The sequence below is a fragment of the Hypomesus transpacificus genome, chromosome 18 (assembly GCF_021917145.1).
Source record: "Hypomesus transpacificus isolate Combined female chromosome 18, fHypTra1, whole genome shotgun sequence".
NCBI lineage: Eukaryota > Metazoa > Chordata > Actinopteri > Osmeriformes > Osmeridae > Hypomesus > Hypomesus transpacificus.
The window spans coordinates 1,491,985-1,517,311 of NC_061077.1; the positions used below are offsets into that span (position 1 = coordinate 1,491,985).

Genomic DNA, 25,327 nt, shown 5'->3' on the forward strand with positions numbered 1-25,327 from the left:
CTTTCAAACCGCAATACTTTGTAACCAAAGCTCATTACATGCTACTACATCGAATTAGCCTACAATTCAACAACCTTTACTACCCGAGTAGCCAGTTGTTCCCCTTTGTGTCTCTACACACAGGAGGTGAAATAATAAAAATCTCACAGTTTGAACCAGTTTTTTTGTTAAATGGAATGACTATCTTTTCTATTCAAGGAACGGTCCGTAATGAACCTGCAGTGGGAGACGTCGCCACATGGAGCGTCCCGTGCGACACCTCCAACGCGCGCGTGCAGTAGGGCTGTTCCTGATCAAGTAGTCGCGTGGTTGGGGAGACAGGGCTGACAGTGCGCACTCTTCCCCATAGTTGTGTGCTAAATACGAAATAATTTGCGAATGAAAAGCAAAAATTCATCTGTAAGTTTTTACCTGCGGGATTGTTTTCGTCGTGGCACGAAAAGAGGGATTTTCTGCTTCCTCTATTTATTTGGCGGTCGCGGATGTGAGTGCCTAGTAAAGAAGGTATCAAGTGGTCTGTTGGACTGTCGCACTTCAGGCAGAATTCGAAGTGGTTTTTCCATCGATTCAAGAATAAATAAGAAAACAGTCTAGTATATCAATTGCTCGTCTAGTATATCATTTCCAACTGTCAAACTCCACCGTTGGCATCGATGTTGGATTCTGCTGGGAAAATGAGAGAGAAGATGCTAGGACCATGGATGTCGGGAAAAGAATAAGCGTTCCAAGAAATTCCAGGGAGCGTTCAGGTAACACAGACTGCTAACACTAACACATCTGTGTGCTCTGTAATCTTAGAACTGTTCTATATTCTTCAGTTTGTTTTTTTTACCTGATATTTAGTCGTGGTTTCAAGTTCCTTCTAAAAGGTCGTTATGGCAGTGATAGGAGGCTGGGATTGTTCTCACTTTATGCTTATTTAAGTTACAAAGGGAGTGTTTATCTTTTGCACCAACGGCTGTTTTATTGACAAATGCTTTATACAATGTGTATAACTATAATATGGTATGTTTTGTCACTTCATAATTTATTTATTCAAACCTTACTTAGTCAGGTAATCATTCTGAGCAATGTAAAAAGGCTTGGCTCGTACAAGATCCAACTTGAGGGACCCTCATATTCCACTGTCATAGATGATCAATTGAAACATTTTTCTCTCACCTCCGCAATCTCGTTTAATTTCTCTCTCTCTCTCTCTCTCTCTCTCTCTCTCTCTCTCTCTTTCTCTCTTTCTTCCTCTCTCTTTCTCTCTCTCTCTTATTTAATGATCTGCCTCTTAGTTTCTCAAAAACGACAAACGCCCAATCTCCCCTGTATGTAATATGCTTTTATTTATGAAAAGTCGGCTTCGTTGAAATACATTGTAGCGGTCTGGAACACGTTTAGCATTTGTGAGCAACAGGGGATTGGACTGATTCCAGTCAAAACATCTGTCCCTTTCTTTGATTGTCTGTAACTCCAAGCCTCCAGCCTGATTGTGGCTTCATTTCCCAAACCCATTCTGTATAATGCACTCAATTTAGTTATTCATGTGTAAAGTGTAAAGAGGCCATGCCTGCCCCTGACACATGGATAATATAGGGACCCCATGCTATTTCAGTTGCACAGAAGTGTCCTTATATAGACTGCATTTTTAATTATAGTGAATATACAGTGAGTCGTGCTTCATTCAAAAAGTGTCAATCAGTATGTCAACTCAAGAAAAACTCACTTGTGACACCACGACCCAAAGCTGAACAAGCCACAGTCTTGACACATTTAATCACAACTAAACATCATAATGATGATGTCATCAACTGCCATAATGATGATGTCATCAACTGCCATCCCACCAAAGCCTCCAGGGTCTGAAAAGTAGGCTTCACAAACTCCCCATCACCCTCTGGAGAGAGAAGGACTTAGTCGTGTGTTATTGTTAATGTTGAGCATGATTGGGAGTCAGGTGGCTGAGCGGTTAGGGAATCGGGCTAGTAATCAGAAGGTCGCTGGTTCGTTGCCAAATGATGTTGTGTCCTTGGGCAAGGCACTTCACCCTACTTGCCTCTGGGGGAATGTCCCTGTACTTACTGTAAGTCGCTCTGGATAAGAGCGTCTGCAAAATGACTAAATGATTACTGTCACAACTCCAGTTGAATCTGATGTTATTAAGGCCAGAAGACATAGCTGCAGTCACTTTACTCTAGGTGGGTATTCATGGCTGGTTTGATATATGCATGTTGAATGATATCAAACAGATAGGGGGGTTCTTAGACTCGATTCTCCTTTTCATCTCTGTACGTTCAAAAACAAAGAACTTGAGTGGAAAGAGATGAGCTTCCTTGAAAGTAAAAAGTTACACCCCTTGAGTGTGAACCCAACCATGAATTCCATTTGGAGTTGTAGAGAAAGGTATTAGCATCTAGAAATAGCTGCAGACCCAGGCAGAACTGTGTACTGCGTGGAGCAGGGGGGGGGGGTACCCACTGACATATTTAGACGCTTCTCTCCTGTCACAGGGGAGAAGGTAGGAGCACATCAGAGCGCTCCCAGTGGGGTCTGTAAAGACGTAGAAGCTGGCTTGTGTTATGTCATGCCTGTGGGTTGTGTGTGCTCAGATCAAAACACTATTAGTCTCTTTGTCTAGTGCCACTTTTTCGCAGCAGTTTCTTGGCCGGGGATTATCTTGGCACGACTTCTACCCCCGAGTCATGATGCGTTGGTGGCGAGGAAGAAGGAGAGAAGAAGTAACCGTTCCATTTTGAAGGAGTATCTTAATTACAGTTTCACTGCCTAATTAGGATCGACTGTCAACTTCCCGTACAGTCTGGCAGCTCAGTGAATTTTTTATATACGTTTGAGTTGAATCAAAGTACACACGATTTCGGGGAAAACTTCCTGTCGTCTTTCCCTACTGGACTCAACCGATCTACGCTGGCGAATGAATTTTAAATGACTTGAGGCACTTAGAGCGGTGAGATGAACATGGTGTGCGGGGGGTGCACTGATGGAGACGGTGTCTGTGGATCAAGTGAAGTCAAGGCCCAGCTGATTAAAGATGTAGTATTGGATGCCATGTTTTTTTTCCTGCTCTTGTCTGTACGGAGGAGTGTGGGAAGCTGGATCATTCATGATTCAGGCTGGGAGGGAGTACTCATGCATTTTAGTGTGAATATCATCATCTGGGCTCCTCCACAGCAAGACCTCCAGGAGTGCTTTTCCACAAATGCATGTGCTCTTGAAAGATTGATGGTTTTTGGGACTTTAAAGTATGGCCGGTCAAATCAACGGCTCTATACGTTATCTATACGTCATCTATATGTCTCTACATGGAGTTGTACCGTGCATGGCTTTTTACACTTTCATATTTTTATGTTCTCTACTGATACTATTTATTTGAAAATAAATAGTAAGAATGACTATGTTTACATAAAACCTAATTATAGTTTTACACAAATAAAGGTCAAACTGAATGTATAGAGTAGTGCCTCTGAATTTGAGCTCACATGCTTTTGTGGGGCAAACAGACTATTTTCTGCCCTTCAGAAGTTGTCTCTGGTTCAACTGAGGCCCAGTTTGAGGCCAGATGGTGTGAATCTGGTGTGTGGCTACATTCATCAAAAAGATCTAAAAGGCTCGATAAACCGAATGAAGGAAACTCTAATGCCGTGCTCACCAGAAGGGCCCGACACTATCTTTAGTTTGAGATCTTGGCCTTATGTATCTATTCAGATAAATTTCTGGCACAAATTGTGGGGACGGCACAACAGACTCCGTATTGAAGGGGAGGCTGTAGCTCAGTGGTGCAGTTCAAGAGGTTGCAGGTTCAATCCCCCCTGTACAGTACATGTCATGGATAAAAGCATCTCTGCCGGAGTGTGTTTGTTTTGTTCTCGAATTCACCATGCCAACTTTAACGAGGCACAAAAAAACGCTCAATTCGTCTGAGCTTCGACCTCTATTCCTGTGAAATCCCCTCTGTAACTTGGTCCACCGTACGATAAAAGAACACTGCAGAGATGCGTGCGAGCTAAAGGCGCGAGCAGAAGCGAGTTCCAAACCGCTAACCCATTACACCCGTAGGCTTCCTCGTTTGCCTGGAGGTTCTGCAAGTCCAAACTGTATCTCCCATCCACAGGTAGTGGGCTTCGGATCAAAAAGAACATTCTAATCGCCCGGAGACACAGCCAGTTCTGTAGCGTATGGGAGGCTAATGGAAGCACATTTACCATCATTAGAGGAGACAGAGATGGCTCCACGTCAGGTTCCATTAGTGGCCATGTCCTGTGAGCAGGTTTGAGATGTCCAACAGGGATCAATCATGCCTCCTAAGGGGACAACATCAGATACAGTATATTCTCAGTCAGCAGAGGACAATATGGCCTCCTGCGTTTAATGCTTTTTCCACATTGTGAAGGCCTCTATCAACTTGGTTGTTCTGTGCACACAATGTCGAGTCAAGAACATTGACGGTGTTGCGTTATCTTTCCCAGATCTCTGATCTAGAGTGACTTCGAATGAATATTGAAAACGAACAGTGTCTGTATTTTCATGTTGTCGTTAATATTGGGTGAGTTCGCTTTTGCTGAAAACATTATCGTGACACACACTTTGATTTCGCGACACCATGCTAATGAATCATGTATCCACACTCCAGCAGCTTGAATGCAGTTCCATTTTTTTCCACATAATTTCATTTGCTTTGCATTCAGAGCTGTGAACTATTGGAAGAATCACCTCAGGATGAAAGAAAAACTGTAGGCTTTGTAGCCACTGTAGTAGGTCATGAGGGTAATTAATTTGTAGACGAAGTCAAGGAGGACTAAGGACACACCTAGACTGGCTCCCTCATCCGAGGATGAGACCCCAATGATCAAAAGCCCGTCTTTCATCCCCCTCTCCTAACCCTGTGTCTGACGTCTCGTGTATCAGGCTTCTCAGTAATAGAGATCAAGAGATAACTGTCAAAGGTGTTACCAGGCTCCAAGAATACCAGATAGCAGGTAACTCTACAGGAAAGGGGTTTTAGGTCCCATCTCCTCCCAGATCACTCAAGTATTTAATTAATCTGTATGTGTAAATGTTGTCCTTTCTAAACGTCATACATCCGTCTAGATGAAACGTCATACCGTAGATGACTAAATTCTAACAAAAGAAAAAGGTTTTCGTCTGAGATATCATAACACGCCTCTCATTCAAACAGTCAGGAGGAGAGTTCTGTGTTTAGTCTATAGCTTCTAATAACTCATGTTAAGTTATGTTGTCTCACCCTGTTTACATCAGTAGCTTTTCACAACAGCAACTATTAGTGCACGTATGATCCCATAAGTTGTAATCATTTCTTTGTGGTTCCGATTATCGTTAGGTATTGTTTTTAACTGTCTGATGGCTGGTCCATTGTAGTGATAGGGACAAATAATCAGGTTGTCAGATGTTTTATTGTTCACTTTAAAGAATTTCTAACCCAAGAAACTGGGTTGAGTAATTTCATATGGATTGTGTTTTTTTACATCAACTTGTAAACCTTGTATACCCCTCAAATGAGGGGGAATACCCTATTAATTTGCTGTAGCTTGGTATTCAAGGTGAGGTCTCAGCGATTTACTATCAAAAACCCCCAGTTACTCTTGACATTTGCATCCAAATAACTGCCTGATAACTTTGAACAAATATGACACTTGGAGCCCGATCACCATAACGAGATTCATGAGGAAAAATGTCGTCTTTAATGTTTCAGCACATACAGAATGGAGGTTGCAGGCGAACGTGTCAGGGATACAGTTGATGTATTCAAATGAGCATCGGTATGCTTAAAAGAAGCTCACAGATAGAAGCTGTATCGTCAGAGCTGATAAGTGGAAATATAGCAGCTTTTTCTGTGTCTGACTGCCCAGGATATGGTAATATTCTGCATATCCAAATTTTCAAGTAAATTCGTTTCAGGAGGATGAGGAGCGCGTACTCTGGACTCGATAGTCTAGGGCAGGGGTCCCCAAACTTTTGTCTGCGAAGGCCACCTAATTTTCCTTTCTTCAATGTGGGGCCGGGTCGGAACAGAAAACTACTTGGGCCGGAGTAACTACCAGTATTATTGTGGAGATTTTATTATGATTTTAAATGTATTTAATTTATTATGATAGATTAGTTTATCACTATGTTTTGCACCGTACATTCGTACATATCACAGCCTTTTAAAAGAGCATTATTAATATTGCAAATAACTTTTTTCATATTCATTGCTAATGAAATCAAAACATCTACCTAATAAAATTAAATATTTTTTATATTTTTTTATATATATTTTTTTTTAATATATTTTTTTAAGACTGGCATTGTTCAGAGGGCCGGTCCGAATGCGTTGGCGGGCCGTATCCGGCCCGCGGGCTGTAGTTGGTCTAGGGAGTCAGGTGGCTGAGCGGTTGGGAGTCGGGCTTGTAATCTGAAGGTCGCCAGTTCGATTCCCAGCTGAGCCAAATGAATCACCCTACTTGCCTTGGGGGAATGTCCCTGTACTTACTGTAAGTCGCTCTGGATAAGAGCGTCTGTTAAATGACGCAATGTAAATGATCTGTAAGATCTGTCAAATCTCTAACATGGTTTTAAAGGAATACATATTGTGCTACAGCAACAGTGAACACAAAGAAACGGAGTATTCCCTCATTAAACTATACCAGTGTTCATGAGAGGCTCTTTTGCCATGTTATTTGTTTGGTATTTAATTTATTGGTTTGTGATTCTGAGTTTTAAGAAGTTGAGAATTTCATTTGGGCTTTTAGGAAAAACAATTGCCTTAGTTTTCCAGAGGGTGAGCATGGCTCTCATCTTCAATACTAAGATGTTAACGTGAGCAATGCATCAGCTTAACTGAATAAAAACCCATCATGTTTTACTACAATATTCTAGCCTTTTGTAAAAGTGTTCAAAGTGAGTAATAGTCTTCATGCAATAATAATTTGGTTTAGATTGTGCTGAGAGAGTAATGTGTGTGCATGTCTCTATATTATCGAATAAAGAGTCACCAGAAAGGGTTTGTCTGTTATAGAAATATTTACTTTCCTGGGGCTATTTTAAAATAACTGCAGTACAATCATTCTCATGGGTAAAAACGTACCTACGTAGCAGTGAAATAACATGTAGAAAGTAACCTGTGGACGTGGAGGGAGTTCAAAGGCTTAACAAAACAAAACTATACCTGTAAGACTTTAAGGATGAGATGGATTTTCATCTTCCCCTTGTCCTTTTCGTCTTGGAATCGTTGCCTGGGGAACATGGACAATTACTGTCCTTGCGATTTAAAACACCCGGACTGACCAGTGACCACACGTGCTGAATGTCTAATGTGCTCTCTCTGTTTCTCTCTCTCCCTTTCTCTCTGACTCTCTCTCTATCTTTGTTTTCCTCTCTACATCTCTCTTTGTCTCTCTACCTCTTTGTCTCTCTACCTCTTTCTCTCTCTCTCTCTCTCTCTCTCTCTCTCTCTCTCTCTCTCTCTCTCTCTCTCTCTCTCTCTCTCTCTCTCTCTCTCTCTCTCTCTACCACTCTGTCTGCTCTACTTTGCTTTGACAAAAGGCCAGCTAAGGTGCCGGAAAGGACAAATCAGAGATTCTACATACCTGTGATTGACCCAAACAGTTCAAATGGAGTTGCTATGGAAACTGATGCTGCTGTTTTCATTGGTGGAGCCTCTTGCAGGTAAGAACCTTCAGATTCTTTTTTTCTTTTGTTGCGGGGGGGGGGGGGGGGGGGGGGGGGGATTGCTTTGCCTATACCCGCTGCTCTGAAAAGTTGCGTTCCTTGTCTCCATACTTTGTTTGAGACCAAACTAAACTATTCTGTTAAATTGAATCGCGGACAACGTTTTGTCTGAGGTTCAATCTGATGAATTGACCATTCTGTTCTCAAGGCTGAACAAGTTGTACATTTGCTAAGTGAACTCTATTCTTTATCCTCCATGTGAATTCTGATATGAGAGAAAATGTGGGGTTAGAAGTATCTTAGACAGCCTTATCCGCTGTTAGATTGTGCAGTCATTCATTAGAAGCGCGGCACAATTGATACCCTAATTGAGACTACGCCGGCCGAACGAGAGCCCTTCCATTGATCTAGTTTTAATGAGGCGGCCTAATTTCTCTCTCTTACAAGACGGAAGGGTCAAACACCATGCTCCACTAGTTGTCGGTATTAGATGACTACACGAAGAGGAATCTGGTTTTCCATCAGAGGTTCCATGGAGGAATGTCCTTGGGTAACTGCCTCTCCTCAGAGTCAGACTCCAGCATCACAGTTGGGATTTGAAAACAATTAGAGCGCGCCTCAGTCGGGCGCTCGGCAACAGCAGGTTGGTGTATAGATATAGCAATTAGCACCACTTATCACTGGATCCAGTGTGCATCGGTGGCTGGCTAATGAGGGTGATGGTGGGGGGGGGGGGGGAGGCTACAGGGGGAGTGACTCAACAAGGGATTAGTAATCTCACAGGTTTTTGTAGCCTGAACATATGCTCCTGACATATAGATTAGTAACACGTATAGTTTACAGAAAAAAATAAGGTGAAGATTGCAATTGGTGGTACTAATCTGTTAATCCTTTTAATGATCTTATTAATACCTCTGAATGTTTATGAGATTTCATGCAGGTTTACATTGCTATGGTCGACTTTTACCACCACCCCAGTTTAGTCACCTAGCAAATTCCCCAAAACAGCCTCCTTCTGTTCAGTGTCTGTTCCTAAGAGCAGAAAGATTGCTGGGTTCAACGCTTGCCTACACATAGCAGAACCTTTGCCTCGCTGTTGAAACACAGAGTTGGTTGCACTTTAGTATGCAGTATAAGCTGTAGTGCATTTGTTAGGTTTTTTTGCGAAGGGAGCAGAAAAGTGGAGAGCGTAGTTATTCCAAGAGAGACATGATAAGCATTTTAGTATTCATCCACACGCGCAAATATCCCCTGTCAAACTGAGAAAACACAGCTTGAGAGTGTGAGGAACTGTAATGCCAGTTATTTATTCAAACTTGGCAGATCGGTTATACTACACGTTCTGTGTCGGAGGGTGTGAGGCCAATGAAAGACATCCCCACTGGGAGTTCAGCTGGAGTTGCCTCCCCCAGGTCTCCGTCTGAGTCTGGACACCCTCAGGCGGGAGGGGGTGGTGGGGGTGGGGGTGGGAGGGTGGTCTGGGGGGCAGGTCCTACACGGATAACTCAAGACTGAGTAAAAACTGAGAAGGAAAAAAATGTATTTGCGTTTTATGATAGGTGAAGATTGCAATAGGGGGTTAACAATCTCTTAGTTCTATTTATTATGACGTCACGGTTGTAAGAAGAGGAGGAGTTGTTATTTAGTCCTGGTTCCTGGTGTGTGTTCTGGTTGTGGTGTAGGCTTGGGTGTCGGTTTCTTGGTGTTGCTTTGGTGGATGTATCCTCTATATTATTCTCTGCTCCACCAAAATAATGGCTCAGCTCACTTCCAAAATATTTAACACTGCTATTTTTCAATGTATTCATAACTTGATCTGTTAGGATTTCATGTCATATGCTTTGTTCAGTAAGTGCACACCCAAAGGAGTTTTGTCTCATGCATAGCATGTCACTTTTGTTTTTACATAAGTGTAAATTGCCAACCTGAATAAAGTCAATTTGTGTTTCATATGGTTTAGTTTTAACCTGATCTTTTTGAGTTTTCCTGTGATTTACACAGCAAGAGAAGTCGTCCAGTGTGACGTTAAAAGGATCAGTGGAAACGTATACTTACACTGTCAAAAGACAAACCCCAGTTTAAAGTGGTTGATTAAACAGAAACAAATAAAGAAAACCTGAAAAGGATTTCATACACAAGTAAACAAAGATCTGAGCAAACAAACGTGGGGTAGGGGTCAAGTGTTTCAGCAGGGGAGCAGTGATTGGTTGTATGGCGTTGGATTCTGGGCACGCAAGCTAGACTAGCCAATCACATCCTCAGATGGCTCTAGACAGGAAGCATCACACATCAATTTCTTAAAAAAATAAATCTAGAAAAAACACAATCTCGAAACAAGGAAAGCAATCGATATGTGACACTCGACAAACGCATCTTTTTTCCTTCTTTCTGATACAGTAATTATTAAAAAGCCTAGAATGCATGATCGTGTTCTCTCTTACTGTCAAATTGTAAATGAAATCTACAAACGCTATAATCAAGCATTCTGGAAGGTTGTATAGTTAGACACATGAAACCATGATAAATGTTACTATTAGTGTGGCCCACAGTAACTGCTATACTCTAGATGACAAATAACCTGCTAAGCATGGTAGAAACAAGAGGAAGGTAGCCATGTTTTAATGGAGACATTCATGAAGCTGTCTTCCCATTTCCAATTTTTACATAGGTATGTAACTGTGTTCTGAAGTAAATTATTTGATTTAATCATAAGGAGTATCGACTGCCTGGGAGGATAAACAGAATGAAGATCCATATGTCAAGACATAATACTTATTTTAATTTAGCTTGGCGACTAATTTGTGTATTAGGTAAGAATACTCAGTGATAGATAAAAATGAAAAAAGTCATTAAAAAGGTAATTACCTCCAGCTGCATGAGACCTGCTAATTAGTTCTCCCACACCGCACCATGCTAAACATACTGAACATATTTCTACACACGTTGAACTATAAAAAACACTCCGAAATAAAAACACTTTTTTCAAGCTGTCACCCCTAAAGTTTCACAAGGTGTCCATTGGTGAAAAACCCTCAAGAATTCCGTCTCAAAATCACAGCAGCAAGACCTGTGCCGTGTATCTATAATTCCCTTAACCCAGCCCAACCTCCTTCCTGTCTAAGAATAACATTTGAAGCCCCTCAATGAGAGACCTTTAGGGTGTATCTTATCAGTAGGGACAGAGGGGAAAGATGCTCTAAAAAGCAAGATTGCCTTTTTCATTTGATGCATAAAACCCCAGAGCTGAAGCGAATGGATTGGGGACCTCACAAACGACGACGCCTCCCCCACAGTCGGCTCCCCATGTGGCTGTTTATTCATGCTGAGGTAAGCTCACTGAATTCATTTGCTGTCAGTCGGTATTGAATTTGAGATTAGTTTTTATTTCAGCCTTCCAAAGCAGACCCCTTTTTTTCTGCTTTGCTCTCCCTCCCCGCTTTGGTCGCTGGTCGTGTGTGTAGTTTTAGGTCCAGCACCGGTACGTATCGCCATCTGGCACCAGTTGAGAGATACGAGGCAGGCAGTCGCTTAAAAAAAAAAGCCACTTTTATAATGACCTCCATCTCAGTCCCGAGGCTTTGTATCGTCAACTTTCTGTTAGCATTCGCGACGGCTACAGTAGCTTTCCGACCGAGTGACCTTTCATTGGCTTCCTGTCTGTTTTCACAGACACTCGTGGTGCGGCCTGCTAAAATCTGATTGTGTGGGCATTTCGATTGTGCAAACGGTTGAACTTGATGTGATCTCTTGTTTCGATCTGATTTCAGACACTTACGATGGGCAAGACCTTGCATATTCAGAGGTCAAAGCTGCCACTGAGTAGGTGGAAGAGCCCAGATTGAATTCTCACAAACATATTCTCTCAAACATACTATTGTGTATCTGGTCAACACAGGAACATCTTTACATTAGGTGTTGCTCTCGAATTATGATTCTCAAATTCCTCAAAATCCCTCACGTGAAGCTTTGTAGCCTATTCCAAGTTTAACAGCACTGGAGTGCGTCAAGGTCTACTTGTGTTCTCTTTATTACCAGAAAGCAAGATTGAAAATTATTCCAACCCTCCCTACTGTGTGCTGCAGAAATTCCCATCGGATAACGGAGGAGTTTCACAGACTTTGCATCACTTTGGACTAAGGCTCCAGGCACAGCCCCGAGAACTCAATACCATCTCATTATCCTTCACTTATTCACCGTGATAACCGTTGCCATGGTGTTTCCAAAGATCATGTGGGCTCGACTCCACTGTAGCCTACCTGTTGAGACCCAAACACCGATTTCATGATGATTAATCTTCCCATAAATTAATGGAAATCGTGGCCACACCGCAACCCACTTTGAGATTGATTAGGAACACGGAACAGACCAAAAGCTTATTTTTCTGATGTGCTTGAGCGGCTTGCAGTGTGTTCTCGCTATCGTAGGAACGTTTGTAATGTAAGACGCGCACTCGGTCAGCGAAGCGTGATGCTTAGCAACTTCTACTGCGTATCAAATTACAAGCAGCCTCAGAGGTTGTCCCTCTGGAGGACAGCTGTTCCCTCTCCATAGGTGGCCCTACTGGACTGGTATTTGGATCAAATTAACAATTAAAAGCCTGTAGCTCTTATCAGAAGGAGGCCTGTTTACATTTACATTTAGTCATTTAGCAGACGCTTTTATCCAGAGCGACTTACAGTAAGTACAGAGACATTCCCCCAAGTAGGGTGAAGTGCCTTCCCCAAGGAAACAACGTCATTTTCAGCTCGGCCGGGAATCGAACTGGCGACCTTCAGATTACTAGCCTGATTCCCTAGCCACTTGACTTTCCCACTAAGCACTGACGAAACCGTCCACACATCCTTTGGAGTTGCTGTGATCTCATGTCCTGTGTGTCTGGAAGAGTTTTGACACGCACTTTTCTCTTTTTGTCCTGAACAAATCCTTGAATTCTGCGATGACGGCCACCTGCGTCCATCAACAGCTCCCTGACAAAGACTCAAGACAGCACCTGTCTAAAACAATAAACTGACAAAATCCTGAAGTAACAGAAAATCCTTTGCGGATTAAAGAAGATTCAAGATCAATATGGTCTGTATGGTGTTGTAAAATGAAACATATAATAATATAATACAATAAATAATACAATAATAATAAAACCTTATTGTGACTCTCCACATAAATCAAAAAATTATAAGTGTTTAGACAATATAACTGCCTAAAGCTGTTGGATCCCATAGCACCAAAAGTATTATGTACATGGTTTCTTAATGTCGCTAGTTACACAAGACATGTACGCTCCAGGCAAGCTTGTATGCATTGATTAGCCGAGCCATTTGTCAATGCATTGTCACACTCCCTGAGATACTGTAGCAAAACGTCAATTCATTTCATGACAGTGTATACTAGAGGCCCTACATACTGGTACGGTGTTGTGTACAGTGGCTTATTTGTGCTTGCATAGTAGCTCTCGGTGAGACATGTCCTCCAGTAATCAATCAACTCTCAGCGTAGCTTCAGGGGACACGCTCCACCGAGCAAAGACTATAATTAGGCCGGCTTCCATTTTGTGTAACTTTCTCAAACAAGGTTTATCCTTGAGGTGGGGAACAATCGGTGCACAAGGTCCCTGTCAAACAGCTTGCTTCTTTCTTTCTTTCTCTCTCTCTCTCTCTCTCTCTCTCTCTCTCTCTCTCTCTCTCTCTCTCTCTCTCTCTCTCTCTCTCTCTCTTTTTCAGTCCTAGGGATAAACCTGTTCTCTCTGAGACTTGAGTATACCGTCTACTTTCCATATAAATTACCTGAAGGATCCACCTTTTCTGTGTTGCACAAATGCAAATTCGTCATTGAGAAAGAAAAAAAAGGCAAATTAATTTCCTTTCTTCCAGAAAAAGACATGTTTATTCCAAATCCTGGTGTCTGTCTCAGGGGTCACTTGTTAGTTTCTTCAGCACAGTGGATCATGACACAGACGCACGCCCAGAGCTGTGTGTGTATCTAACCAACAGAGAAAGGAATGTCACCTTGAATAGGCCTTTGTCATCTTGTATTAGATCTGTTGCCTTTTTTAAGAAAGATCGGTGTTACGGAAAATGTCTTTTTCAAAAGTAGACATTAACGGGAGTACCTTTACTACAATTACTTTTTTACCAGGATTTTACCAACTGCGGTAAACCATTCCACACCTCATGTTTAATGCAAGGGTGTTGGGCTGCATTTGCAGTCATAGACTTGAGATGTACAGTATCGTCATTCCAAAGAACAGTAATTTGCTACATATCCTTTATATATTCACTCACGTAACAGTCAGGCAATCAACTGCATGAACTGCTGTCTGCAGTTGTTTTTCAGTCATTAAAGCATCAATCTCTTGCAAAGCAGGATGGGTAATGATCTGCTAATTTGGTGAATAAGGATCTAGTAATATAGCGGTAGTTAATGAATGTGTTTTTAACATTCAAGCTTCTTTTGTTTGCTTTTTGTGTATCAAGGACTCAGCAAAGCATCCAGTATTTTCTTCCACTTAAAACCCCCCAAAGGCCCTTTTTTCAACAGCAGGAATGAGTGTCAAACGAGTCTGTATTATTTCCAACTTGTTTTGACATTTTGTTCCAGCTTTTATATTGGGTGATATCCCATGGGTCTCTGGTGATAACTTATATGAGCCTGATATTAGATATAAAAGTGCAGGGCCGTCAGTGCAATCTAAATAGCTATTTTCTTTGAAGTACAGGGGTTGGGGGGATGAATTATTGCTTTAAAAAGTTACATATATAACTCTCACTATGTACGACTAGTGTAAGGAATGCTTAATACGTTTTTTCTTATTTAAGTTGTCAAGCTAAAGTATTAACAGTGTTAAAAACCATTTGCATAGCCTTTGACCTTGGCGGGTCTGATTAAGAATCTTGTCACGGTCATAGTTCTGAGGTCCAGTGTGTGTGTTGTTTGTCTTCCACAGGGAATGGAGTCCTGTTGAGGCCTGTGTTCATCAAGCAGCCTGGCAGCGTAGTCTTCCCTCTCCACCCCGCAGAGAACCACAGGGAGGTGGTGTTCAGCTGTGAGGCCCAGGGACACCCTCAGCCCTTCTACAGGTAACACCTCCCAGCATTACACCTGGAAGCACACCTACACACACACACACACACACACACACACACACACACACACACACACACACACACACACACACACACACACACACACATGCAATACACACACACACCACACACTTTAGCCCTCAGGCCTTCTACTGGTTCTGTAACACCTCCAAGATTTACACCTGGAAGCAAATACCCCCCCCCCACACACAAACACACACCACACCACACACACACACACACACACCACACACACACACACACACACACACACACCACACCACACCACACACACACATACACACACACTCAAGCCCTCAGACCTTTTACAGTTAACACCTCCAAGATTTACACCTGGAAGCAAATACCCCCCTCCCACAAACACACACACTCAGAAGTAGTGTCTGGGGAGATCAAGTGTAACGTGCAATAGATGCGATGCGAGACAAAATGTTTATGGAATAGCAGCTGGGGATGTCAGAGCGTGACGTGGGGTAGAATTAGGACTTCACTTCAGGATTGTGTTATCCATTGGTCTGCTGGACCGGCATGTTCGTATTGGCAAGGGATGGATCATTTATATAAAAAATAATACCAGTTCTATTTATTAGATCTACTGAATCTCTGTGCCATCCAATTGAAGGATCTCCAAAAGGGATGTCGGTTGAACAAGGAGGTTTCCATCAGACTGTTGTAGCTGCCAGCTCTCTCCAACATTATCACCCATCTACTCTCTCTGCCAGCTTTCTCCAACAGCATCACCCATCTACTCTCTCTGCCAGCTTTCTCCAACAGTATCACCCATCTACTGTCTCTGCCAGCTTTCACCAACAGCATCACCCATCTACTCTCTCTGCCAGCTTTCACCAACAGCATCAACCATCTACTCTCTCCGCCAAACAATTCGTTCCAGACAACGCACCAAGACTCGTTTAGGGATTATCGTGGCATGATGAGCTCAATAACAAAAATCACTTAATTGATCTGAAGGCTAACGTTTCCTTATACAATGTCACAGTTTAATTCTCGGCACGTTGCCCCCGCCAACCCCTCTGCATGTGTTGTCCTGGCTGCCTTGTCTTACAAACGGATCAAAGCTTTGTGCATCAGAGGCTGAAGTGACGACAAATGAAAACAGATGACAAACGATGATTTGCTTTAAAGCACAACATATAAGCTATTAATTTACAATCTAGCAAACAACATTGTGGTCGTTTCTCTTCCCGTCTCATTCATTAAATGCAAATTGCGAAACCAAGCATTTAATGTGTAGGCCTAAGAGGTTTGGAACAGCCCCACATAACGTTGTTAGGTTCATCTATTAATGAAACTTGAAGATCTTCAGAGTTACGCCTAATGTGCGCAAATTGAAACGCACGTACAAAAAAACGTACTCCTTTGACTGAAAAGAATACTTCAATCAGGATTTATATTGGCTCTTTTGTGCATCTGTTTAAAATGGCATCCCACACTGCATTTCAAAATGCTTCCAAGTTTTTACTTAAATTTACTTTAATGAGCCTTAATTTAACAGTATGTGTCTGATGCCATGTCTCAATGATTTGATTTTCTTGACAATTAGCACCTCTATCTCACCTCCCCTGAATGCAAAACATTTGAAAGCTTCCGATATCTGATATTTTGTGCTAGATAAAAAGGTGAGGAGTTTGGGAAGGAGTTATGTGACTCTGTCGCCAACTTATTTGCTCCTCAAGATGTTCGCTACTGAAATATTAGGCTTGCTCATATCGTAATTAACCCAGAAATTGCACTGTATGCTTAATTAGTCTGAGCAATACCAATATACAGACAGAGAACAAGGAACCGGTAACTGGGAGAGAAAAGGGATTATCTGATGTGGGTGTGAAGGTACTGTGCCGGTAGACTTGGCACAGTGTTGTTAGCATCGAGTGGCCCTACTCATTACATTACAGAAATTGCACTGTGCGAAAGCTTAACCACCTTTCTACATTAAAGTAAGCTGTCACTGCATTTGAAATTGGTTTTGAGAAAGGTTTTAGGGGACCACAGAAGATCCCGCCAGTCTGGAGAGAGTGTGGAAGGCAGTTCAGAGTAGGAGGCTCTATTTCAGAGCCGCCAAGGACAAATTAATTTATCTAAGACTACCCTCCCTCCTCTAACTTGTCACTGTGGCCTCCTTGATTCGTCTCGTCTGGAGATTTTGGATCTTTTCCAGCTGCAACACCCAATCACTGAATCAATCTTATCAGCCAATCTGCTGTTGAGCACCGCTCCACTGAATATGCTCCATTTTGCAACGTAGTCTCTCGTTCTTTTTCTCCCTCCCTCTCTCTTTCTCTCTTTCTCTCTATCTCTTTCTCTCCCTCTCTCTCTCTCTTTCTCTCTCTCTCTCTTTCTCTCTTTGCTCTTTTTCACTGATTCTGTCTGTCTCTCGACCCAACAAAAATAGAAAACTTCATGCTTAGTTTGCTCAAGCAGTTGTGAAATTCCAATCAGCCCGACGGGACTAATACTCAATCTAATTGTGCCTTATCCCGCCCCTGAAAAGCCATTTCTCAAGAGCCGACTCTCACGAGAATGGCTTTTCTTGTTAGGCTTTCTTGGCTCCCCTCCATACTTTCATTTTCTTTGTCTTTGTCTCCCAGAACTCTTTTGAGATTGAAAGTGTCTTTTCCACAGTCACGGAAACCCAAAATATCTCATGGTGTTCTTTTTTTTGTCGTGGGTTCTCAGGTGCTGCTAAGTTGACGACAAAATGGAAACGCTCGACAGTTAGCAAGTCAAATCTGAAGCGCTGAATTCTTTTCGCTGTGAAGTTCTGGCTCGAGCTTAAAAAGTTAGGTATCCTGTGAAGTCACAGTATTGTAGCGAAATGGGTGACATTCACAAGCATGATCAATACTTCCAAACAATAACTATACATAGTTCATTTTATCATACCCAATTCCTACATGTCACCAAATGAAGTACATTCCTCAACCATTCCTTCAACATCCCATCACTTCCTGAATTTATTCTCAAGAGATCGACCTTTCCAGTTCTTCTTTTTGATTGCAATACTTGGTACATGCTATTATACTCTGTAGGCTGTATGTCTTGTGACCTTTAATCAAAAGCCACTAACATCATTTATGTCCTACACATAGCAGCCTAGTTCGACAAGACCTCCTGTTCTTCTGTCAGTGGAACATTTTAACTGGGTAAAGGTGAACCCAGAATCCCCACTTGCAATGATGATAATGAAGATGAAGCAGCATCGTATGAAATGCAAACCATGTAGTGCCTTGGAATTGTTTCATTGTGGGGGTTTAATGTATAAAAAATATAAAAAGATTACAGTGTTTGTACTTATTGACTTTAGCCTCAGATAGGCACAGACGTGAAAAGAGATGAATTATCATTGAGACTAAATAATGCCTCTCACTGATCACCTCCCACTTCAATTAAAGTCAATGTCGTTGGCAGTGAAGCACACACGGCTGTTATTTGTTTTAATTTCATCTGAGTTAAAGGAAGGGTGGTGTGGTGTTTGGGTTTAGATTATGGGTTGATCATGATGAAAGCGTGTCATTATGCTCTTCGACGGTATGGATCGCATGAATAATGAACCAGAGCTGGGCAACATGCAGTAGAACATGATATTTGGGACACATGCCACGATGTGTTGGCTCGCATTGACTGCTTTCCAGTCATGCATTCATGATAATGTTCAGCTTACAGAATATGGGGATTTGGGGGGAATTTTATGTAGTGAAGCTAAACTCAGATATCCCCTTCTGTATAGTGAATGTGTTATCCAACACTGTTGTGCAAAGTGTTAACATGAATAAAAAAAAAACCTGACTACTCTTGGTTTATTAGATTCTCTAGTTCTTGCTGGAGTTTGATTCTCCGCGTGTCGTGTTCTCCTGCCGCACTGACCCGTGTCACTTCCTTTTGCAGGTGGAAGCTGAACGACTCGTTCATCGTCCCCAGACTCGGGTCACGCTACGTCCTCAGCGGGGGGAACCTGCGTATCAGCCACCTCAACAAAGACCAAGACGTGGGGATCTACCAGTGTCTGGCCTCCAATTCCTTTGGCACTGTCGTCAGCAGAGAAGCCAGTCTGCATATCGCTTGTGAGTTCTAAACAAATTAAATAATAAAAATATTTATTAAGTAAAAAAAAGTCAAATCCTCCATTGTAATTAATCTGGGAGCTCCTCTTCCAAGTGGAAGTCTTTGCCGTACTAATGGAAAAACACTGAAGGGCCGAGCGTCAACGAGAAAGTTAATTAACATGCGTGCTGATGTCACGCGATGTGTTTATCCTTTAAACCGGTTTAAGCCTGTTGACTCTGTCTGGAGGTCCTACGAGTAGCTCACCATAGAGCCAGTGATGAAGACGGTGAGATTGCGAGAGGGGGGAGTGGGGGGGCCTTGACAGAGTCCTGTATACCTGATGCTTTACAGCCTTCATCCATCACGTATTATAAGACCAGAGTCATCGCCGCCTCTGATGGCAAGGTGAACTCTGGTCCTCTGTTTGTGACGGGCAGCCCATCTCGAATGACAGCAGCTATATCGCCGAACAGATGGTGCATCCAGATTGAATTCTGACGTCTGTTTCCCTGCTCCAGCAGTCCCAAGGATGATCTTTGTTGGGGAGAGCACCAGGGGCATTCATCTGGCCCACAGTTGGAGTGTTGGTGTGTGTCGTGCCTGGAGCAGTATATCATCTGCGTACAGGACACCATTCGGTCCTGAGTTGCCCCACCCCCACCCAAATCCCTACAAGGCAGTGCATCATATCCATGCGTGCAATCCTTTTTCATTTTTTTTTTACAAGTTAGTCCCACACTGTTTGTCATTGTGATTGGTCTCATCCATCCCTCCACCTCCCCCCCCTCCCCCTCCGCCTAGCTTGACCTGTGGCTTTTGTTACCTGAGGGGGACCAGAGGGCTGATGTAGTGTGGTCCGTCTTATTTATTGCTCTTGGTTTAACTTAATTAACCATGCTGGGTGATGGAGTGGCCCCAGGTCAGAGGTATAATTCATCCAGGAGCTTCCTGCGATGAAGGGGGATTGTGTCATTTGTAAGAAGACTAGGAGCCTGGCGTGCACTTTGAAATAGTGTGGGGTCGGGTGGGGTGTATCTAGACTATGTGCATCCAAAAGCTTTGAAATACCATGATAAGGTTACGCGAGTGCTATGTTGGTGCTGTGAAGATGGAGATAGTTCATTAAACTAACAAGAATGTAATCATGTTTCGATGTTGCGTGGCATGCAAATTATGTTACGATTAATTGCAAACATCAAGATTCATATTACAGCTTGTTGGCTCATCAGAATTCATACGGTTTGTTCATTATTATCTCATAACATCAAACTTGAAGGGATGGAAGGTGTAAGGGCATCATGACATTGTAGATATATCTTTCCCCTGTTTGTAGACTGAGGAATGGAATATGTTTTTTTGATCAACTAATAGTGGCTTAAGCGTCAGAATTCATATAGATTGACAATCCCTCTGACAATACTGCGGGTTAAAAGTATAAAAGCTCTCTTCTTGGCTGTTGTGAGTGCTGGAATAATCTTGTTGGTTTGCAAGGGCCAGATTGAGTCCTCTAATCTCCTGGGGATTTTCATAATTGAAACGGCTCTCCCTGTTGTAAGATATAACATTACACCACAGATTGTAACCGCCGCTTTACAGGGATATTATTTTAATGCAAATCCATGACAAAATGCAAGCCATGCAGCAGATGCAACATTCAGTCCTGCTCACCATTGTGGTTTAGCTCTGTGTTTAATGAAGGGTGAAATAGCTGTACTTATGAAGACAGCACAGGAGCCACAGCTCATGCGTCTTGGGTGTTAAGGTCTTACATTCCTACATTGCGGATCTATAATTGTGTATAATTTGCATGCAATATTTGCCTTTGCCCGTTCTGACATAACACCGTTATCTGTGTAATTACTTCACAAGCATGTGATTTTTATCTCTTATTTTTTAACGAGAAGATTCACTCTTCCCCCCCCCCCCCCATTTAGTCTCCCTTTTTTTATTCAGCCATTTTGTTCAATCGCTTCATCATCAGGTGAAAATTCTAAAGTTTTTATTTAGTCGTGCTGCTTCTGATTTGAGGACAAAAACTGATCTCAGGGGTTGTCCCCTGCTAAGACCTGGTCCTAGGTTTCAAACGAAAAATATTTTACTGAGGAAGCGTTCAGTATTTGAATGCTGCAGTGTACACTATAGTGCAGTGTGAGCAGCGGGAGCAGAATTGTTGCTAGTTTCGAATTGAAGCTATTCTGTTCTTATTATATTCTCTGTATATTAGTATTTAAAGTAGGAGTGAGCTGGTGGGTGATAGTTGGTGCCGGCCACCATAAACTTTCTCTCTGTCTTTTTCTCTCTCTCTTTTTCTCTCTCTCTTTTTCTCTCTCTTTTTCTCTCTCTTTTTCTCTCTCTTTTTCTCTCTCTTTTTCTCTCTCTCTCTCTCTCTCTCTCTCTCTCTCTCACTCTCTCTTTGTCTCTCTCTCTACCGAGCAGAATGGAGTTTCAGAACCTAAACTGTGGTTCGTCCATAAACTCACCACTAACTCTGACGTGACGGAACATCAATGGGTGTCATTCTCACAACAACCACAATCTCTCCATGTTCTCCGTTTCCAACTTCCCCTCTCATTCATTAAAATGGGTCACATTGGGGTAGCTAGCCCAAAAATGCTAATTTACATCCAATTTCATGGATCTCAAAGCACTCAAAATAGCTTGGACCCTGCAATGTAGGCTAACAGACCAGGGAGGGGGATATTCGTGATAGGCCTGATAAAACGATCCGTGGGTTGCAGAGCAGCCTGGCCTGTCAGGCATTGCTGGTTTTGGTGTGCCTAGTTTATTTATGCTTCACGATACACTATGAGAATATTGATCGTTTGGCTCTTTCACCTCAGTGGTTCTCATTCGTTATTCAGATTGGATCATTTTGATCATTTTAAGCACTGCACAGTATGTATTGTATTCGTTTTTTGAAAGGTTTTAGTGTGTTGGGAGTTTTCTGTCGTGGAAAATTGTACTTTATATATAAAGTTATTAATTTTACCGATAGCACACCTTTTTTATTATATGCAAATACTGGATCTGAGGTAAGCAAATCCCAGCTTTGTAATTGACTTATCCCATTGCCTTAAAGACACTCATTACCTCACCTCACCATGTTCTTGATAAATTACAGAGCTATGCAATTTCCAATTTAAACCTCTTCTTCCAGCCGAACTAATCACACATAATGTTAGAGATGAATTAGCAGTGCTTCACCATAGTAGTCATAGTAGAGGCCCCTCAAGACTTGCCCAGATCTGGATTCAACCTTTTTTGGAAGACCATAAAGGGCCTAATGATTCCCCAGAATCGTAGTTATCTCCAGCGTATAATGTGCTGAATGAAGAAGAGTCTTTCTCATTTATATTTTGTGTACCACAGAGTAGTGGAGTTCCACTGCCCACTGAAGGGCCAGAAGAACAGGCGTCTGCTCTGTATACAGATAGGCTTTCCCCCCTATTTTGACGATCTGAAACGCAAGTATCAAAACGCAAAGCGCAAGTAACTTTGTGGGCGTGACTCCGCCGCTGTTGCTATTATACCGGCGGGATAAATGACTTTGCGCCTGGCGCAGATCTAAAATGGGTTGGTCTCAAGGAGCTACATTACTAATGGGTGTGGTTTGGGCGTAACGTGCAATAAACCAATCAGAGCATCATCTCACATTCAATTTAAGAGTAGCGCTTGTTCCATGGCGGATTGCTATTATAACGGCGGATTTGCCAAGCGCATGCCAGGAGCGGTTCACAGCCGAGGAGACCGACGTTCTCGTCAGGGCCGTAAAAGATTATTACATTGTATGGGAAAGGCAGAGCAGTTTTCTCATTGCACTAAATTGCCCGCTCATGCTGTTCATTCAAATTCTTATTTTTATATATATTTAATTTTTTAAATTGTTATATTTTTAAATTGTTTAGTTCTTAGAATTTGTTTAACTATTGTACTTTTTTTTAAACTTAATTTAAGACCGGTAGGCCCTATATGTTTATTGTTCTCGCCTTCCTGCCACATTAAATTCTGTGTTTGTGTAACATAGGCTACATGGCAAATAAACCGAATTCTGATTCTGAGCCTGATGGCGATTGGAGAAGAAACCCCCCCAAATTAGCTTCGGTTAAACAGGCTTGGGAGGAAATTGCCACAATTGTTCTTCTGAAAATCTTTTTATAATCATTGAAGAAATGTTACACGCCATAAATCAAAACAATGTAACATAGCTTTGCAGAAAGAAGACCCTGGCCTCGCCAGCAGTGCGCATGGACCAAGCTTGGGCCCTTAAAATAGCATCTGAATAACGCGCCATTGACTTCAGACCACGTTTTTCCTGGTCAGTGGCGGAATTGTTTTTTGGAAACTGCAAAATAGCACTAGGGAATGTTTGCGCCGGAACACGCCTCCTTTTTCGCTGAACGGGAGCGCAAAGTTATTTCGACGTGCGTCTGTGGAGGGAAAAGTCGGCTTTGCGTCGAGTACACACTAGGAATGACACTTGCGTCGTTGACTAAGTTAATTGCGCTGGGTGCAAGATAGGGCCTTTTATGTTCAAGATTCAAGATTTGCCTCGATTTGTTTAAACGATTTGTTTCTCGACCTACGGTCTCGGTTAACAAATGTTTTAACAAATCTCTGCTTACAAAGGTGTTTGCAGACCGAAGAGTAAACATTTGTAGTTTGTTTACCGTTTGCTAGAACAGGGGGGTATTCCAGAAAGTAGGTTATGCAACATAACCGGGTAAGTTAACCTACCAGCTGATTCACAATGTTGCAGCAACCTAGTGGAAATGTTGCTACAACGCTGGGTGTCAGCTGGGGAGTTAACTTACTCGGGTATGTCACACAACCTGTTTTCTGGAATACCCCCCAGTACGTCACAGGGAAATTGACATTCTTGGACATGCTCCACTCCAAAAATTCCTAGCAGTCTAACTTCAGTCCTATGTAGGTTTTTCCAAATTATAATTTTTTTGAATAAGTGGAACCTGTGTTGAGATTGCAGTAGTCAAGCTCTCACTGTTTGGATCCTCACTTTTGTTTTGTTGTTTCTTCGACAGGAGCTTCTTGGAAATCCAAGAGCTTCGACAGCAGCACAAATACGTCTGTTGTATTTTCTCTCTGTCAATCTCCCTGCAGGTTGTCGTCAAGGAACCAGTTTCATACAAACAACGTTTCAATCTCAGTCATTTAATTGTTACTTGACTGTGTGCAATGGATGAAACACAGAAAGGGATAACAATGGCATAGTTCCAATTAAAACCACTCATGTGAAACTTATACTTGAGGAATTTCTTTTTCTCGCCAGAGGTGGTTAAGATTGTATGCTGCTGTGTGTGGAAAGAGACTGATTACATGATGAAGCTGCATGGTGAAATGCTTAATTGTATTGCAGTTTAACTTAATAGAAAAGAAAAATCAATTGATAAGAGTTGTTGTCGTCATCTGCCGCTTGTCCGGGGATCGGGTCGCGGGGGCAGCGACCTAAGCAGGGAGGCCCAGACTTCCCTCCCCCCGGCCACTTCCGCCAGCTCTTCCTGGGGGACCCCAAGGCGTTCCCAGGCCAGCTGAGAGACATAGTCCCTCCAGCGTGTCCTGGGTCTTCCCCGGGGCCTCTTCCCAGTGGGACGTGCCCGGAACACCTCACCAGGGAGGCGTCCAGGAGGCATCCTAATCAGATGCCCGAGCCACCTCAGCTGGCTCCTCTCGACGCGGAGGAGCAGCGGTTCTACTCTGAGCCCCTCCCGGATGACCGAGCTTCTCACCCTATCTCTAAGGGAGAGCCCGGACACCCTACGGAGAAAGCTCATTTCGGCCGCTTGTATTCGCGATCTCGTTCTTTCGGTCACTACCCATAGTTCGTGACCATAGGTGAGGGTAGGAACGTAGATCGACTGCTAAATAGAGAGCTTCGCCTTGCGACTCAGCTCCTTCTTCACCACGATGGACCGATGCAGAGCCCGCATCACTACGGACGCCGCACCGATCCGCCTGTCGACCTCGCGCTCCATTCTTCCCTCACTCGTGAACAAGACCCCGAGATACTTGAACTCCTCCGCTTGGTTCAGGATCTCCTCCCCGACCCGGAGATGGCACTCCACCCTTTTCCGGTCGATTACCATGGCCTCAGATTTGGAGGTGCTGATTCGCATCCCAGCCGCTTCACATTCGGTTGCGAACCGCTCCAGTGAGAGCTGAAGGTCACGGCCCGATGAAGCCAACAGGACCACATCATCCGCAAAAGGCAGCGACCCGATCCTGAGGTCACCAAACCGGACCCCCTCAACACCCTGGCTGCGCCTAGAAATTCTGTCCATATAGGTAATGAACAGAATCGGTGACATAGGGCAGCCCTGGCGGAGTCCAACCCTCACCGGAAACAAGTTCGACTTACTACCGGCAATGCGGACCAAACTCTGGCACCGGTCGTACAGGGACCGGACAGCCCCGATCAGGAAATCCGGTACCCCATACTCTCGGAGCACCCCCCACATGAGCCCCCGAGGGACACGGTC

General features: G+C 43.0%; 1 protein-coding gene across 1 annotated transcript in view; it reads left to right on the top strand.

The window, feature by feature from the left end:
- Positions 1-286: 286 nt before the first annotated feature.
- Positions 287-25,327, top strand: part of cntn3a.1 (contactin 3a, tandem duplicate 1) — a 63,211-nt gene continuing 38,170 nt past the window's right edge. Inside the window, exons 1-4 of the mRNA XM_047040842.1 lie at positions 287-749; positions 7,546-7,668; positions 14,612-14,744; positions 18,675-18,850. Of these exons, the coding sequence (XP_046896798.1) occupies positions 7,614-7,668; positions 14,612-14,744; positions 18,675-18,850 (364 nt within the window). The 5' untranslated portion in view covers positions 287-749; positions 7,546-7,613. The remainder of the gene's footprint in view (positions 750-7,545; positions 7,669-14,611; positions 14,745-18,674; positions 18,851-25,327) is intronic.